General features: G+C 35.8%; 1 protein-coding gene across 1 annotated transcript in view; it reads left to right on the top strand.

Annotated features, from left to right (window-relative positions):
• Nucleotides 1-918, top strand: part of LOC102861564 (calcium/calmodulin-dependent protein kinase type II subunit gamma-like) — a 124466-nt gene extending 123548 nt beyond the window's left edge. The window contains exon 2 of the mRNA XM_006884493.1: nt 720-918. Coding sequence (XP_006884555.1) covers nt 720-918 — 199 coding nt within the window. The remainder of the gene's footprint in view (nt 1-719) is intronic.
• The last annotated feature ends 1049 nt before the right edge of the window (nt 919-1967 follow it).

Below are 1967 nucleotides of genomic sequence, written 5' to 3'. Positions count from 1 at the left end.
CATAAATATTGACATATTAGGCATTGGAGAGATGAGATGGACTGGCATGGGGCATTTTGAGTCTGATGACCCAAGTAAGCTAAAAGTGTTAACATCTCAATCTCTTTTTCATCTATCATAGAGCTGTCAATTGGCCCTGTGGTGAGAAACCTTCTTTTTCTTTATGTTTAGTTTCAATCCATATTGAAAACTGAAGTTCTTGGTTTTTTGCAACAAACACTTCATGTCCTCTTCAGTTTTGGCAAGCAAGGTTGTGACATCTGCATAAAGCAAATTGTTGATGAGTCTTTCTCCCATTATGTTGCGACGTTCCTCCTCACAAAGTCCAGCCCCCTGGCAAAAAAAAAAATTAATTAATAGACATGTTACAAAGGAAAATACTCAAATGATCCATAAACACAGGGAAAAAACTGTTTTCCACTGTTAGAAACTGCAAATAGAAACAAAATTTTTACATACTTCTTTAAATACATTAAAGAAGATTGACAACACATAATGTAGAAAATAATTTTGAGCAACTGAAGCTCATAGCTAGCTAGATAAAAATATTACTGGTGGGATATAACACAACCATTGTCCAACCCATGATCTGACAGGTCTATCTTAAGCTTTCTTGGCTTCTGTGATTCCAAAAACGTCGACTGCTGACATTTTCCTTTTGACCAGTGTCTCTTGAGTTTAGTTGAGCTGTTTCTAAGGGAAGGTGCCGTGTCCTGTAGAACTCCTGAGTGGATTATGTTGCGGCCCTCGGGCCCGCCGGAAATGCTGGGTACCTTGGAAAAACGCCTCTTCGTCTCTTATCTGGGCTGGAATTCCTTGTGCCCGCCCTCAAGTCTCCCTTCCACCCAGGAGCACGCCCGAAATGCTGGGTACCTTGAAAAAACGCCTACATCTTACTTTGGGTCCACAACCATTTAAGAAAATTCTTTGGCAGGTTTGTAAATAAATCCAGGAAATCCACTCATAGATAATGATCTCATAAAAAATGAAAACATGCCCACAAAAATCCTTGAACAAAAATGTTTATTGAAGCTTTACTTATATCACCAAAAACTGGAAATAACCAGATGGTCACCAGCTGAAGAATGAATAAATGAACTGATGCATATTTATCCACAAAATAGAATATTGCATGATGTTTTTATTCAGCAATAAGAAGGAACAAATTGATGACCCATGTAACTCAGATAAGTTTCAAAAACATACAGAACCAAAGAAACCAAGAAAAGGACATAATGTATATTTCCATGTAATTTTAGAATGGACAAAAGACAAATAAGTATAAAAACATTATCAGTTATAATTAACTTAGTAGAAAATAAAAAAAAAACCCAACTGCAAACATTATCAGTTATTAGAGAAGTCTGTTAATTTGGAAAGAGACACAGACAATTTTCTGTAATGATGGAAATGATATATTAAATGTCAGAAGAGTATGAATTTTTCAAGCAAATTACATGCATTCTTAATATCTAAACATTTTACTATAATGTTAATTATACCTCAACAAACATTTTTAAATACACTGCAAATTATTCTCATCAAATTCCACTTGATCTTTAAAAAATTTTTTTATATAAATTTTAAAATTAAAGCCCCCCCATCGAGTGTAAAATGGTGCAACCACTGTGGAAGGAGGTATGGCGCTTTTTCAAAAAGTTGCAAATACAGACACCATTTGATCCAGCAATCCCACTGCTGGGAATATAGCCCAAAGAGACCATCACTGACATCCAAGCAGATATATGCACACCCATGTTTATTGTGGCTTTGTTCACAACAGCAAGGAGTTGGAAGCAACCTAAGTGTTCATCAACAAATGAATGGATAGAGAAGTTGTGGTATATTCACACAATGGAATGCTATGCTGCAATGAAAAACAAGGAACCCATGCAATATTATTCAAAATGGGTGACCCTGGAGGACATTATGTTGAGTGAAGTATCTCAGTCACAAAAGGACAAATA

The sequence above is a fragment of the Elephantulus edwardii genome, unplaced genomic scaffold, assembly GCF_000299155.1.
Source record: "Elephantulus edwardii isolate Elephantulus edwardi_28Jun2011 unplaced genomic scaffold, EleEdw1.0 scaffold00034, whole genome shotgun sequence".
NCBI classification, from domain to species: Eukaryota; Metazoa; Chordata; class Mammalia; order Macroscelidea; family Macroscelididae; genus Elephantulus; species Elephantulus edwardii.
The sequence above is the reverse complement of the archived record's forward strand: the minus strand, read 5'-3'. Positions and strand labels throughout refer to the sequence as shown.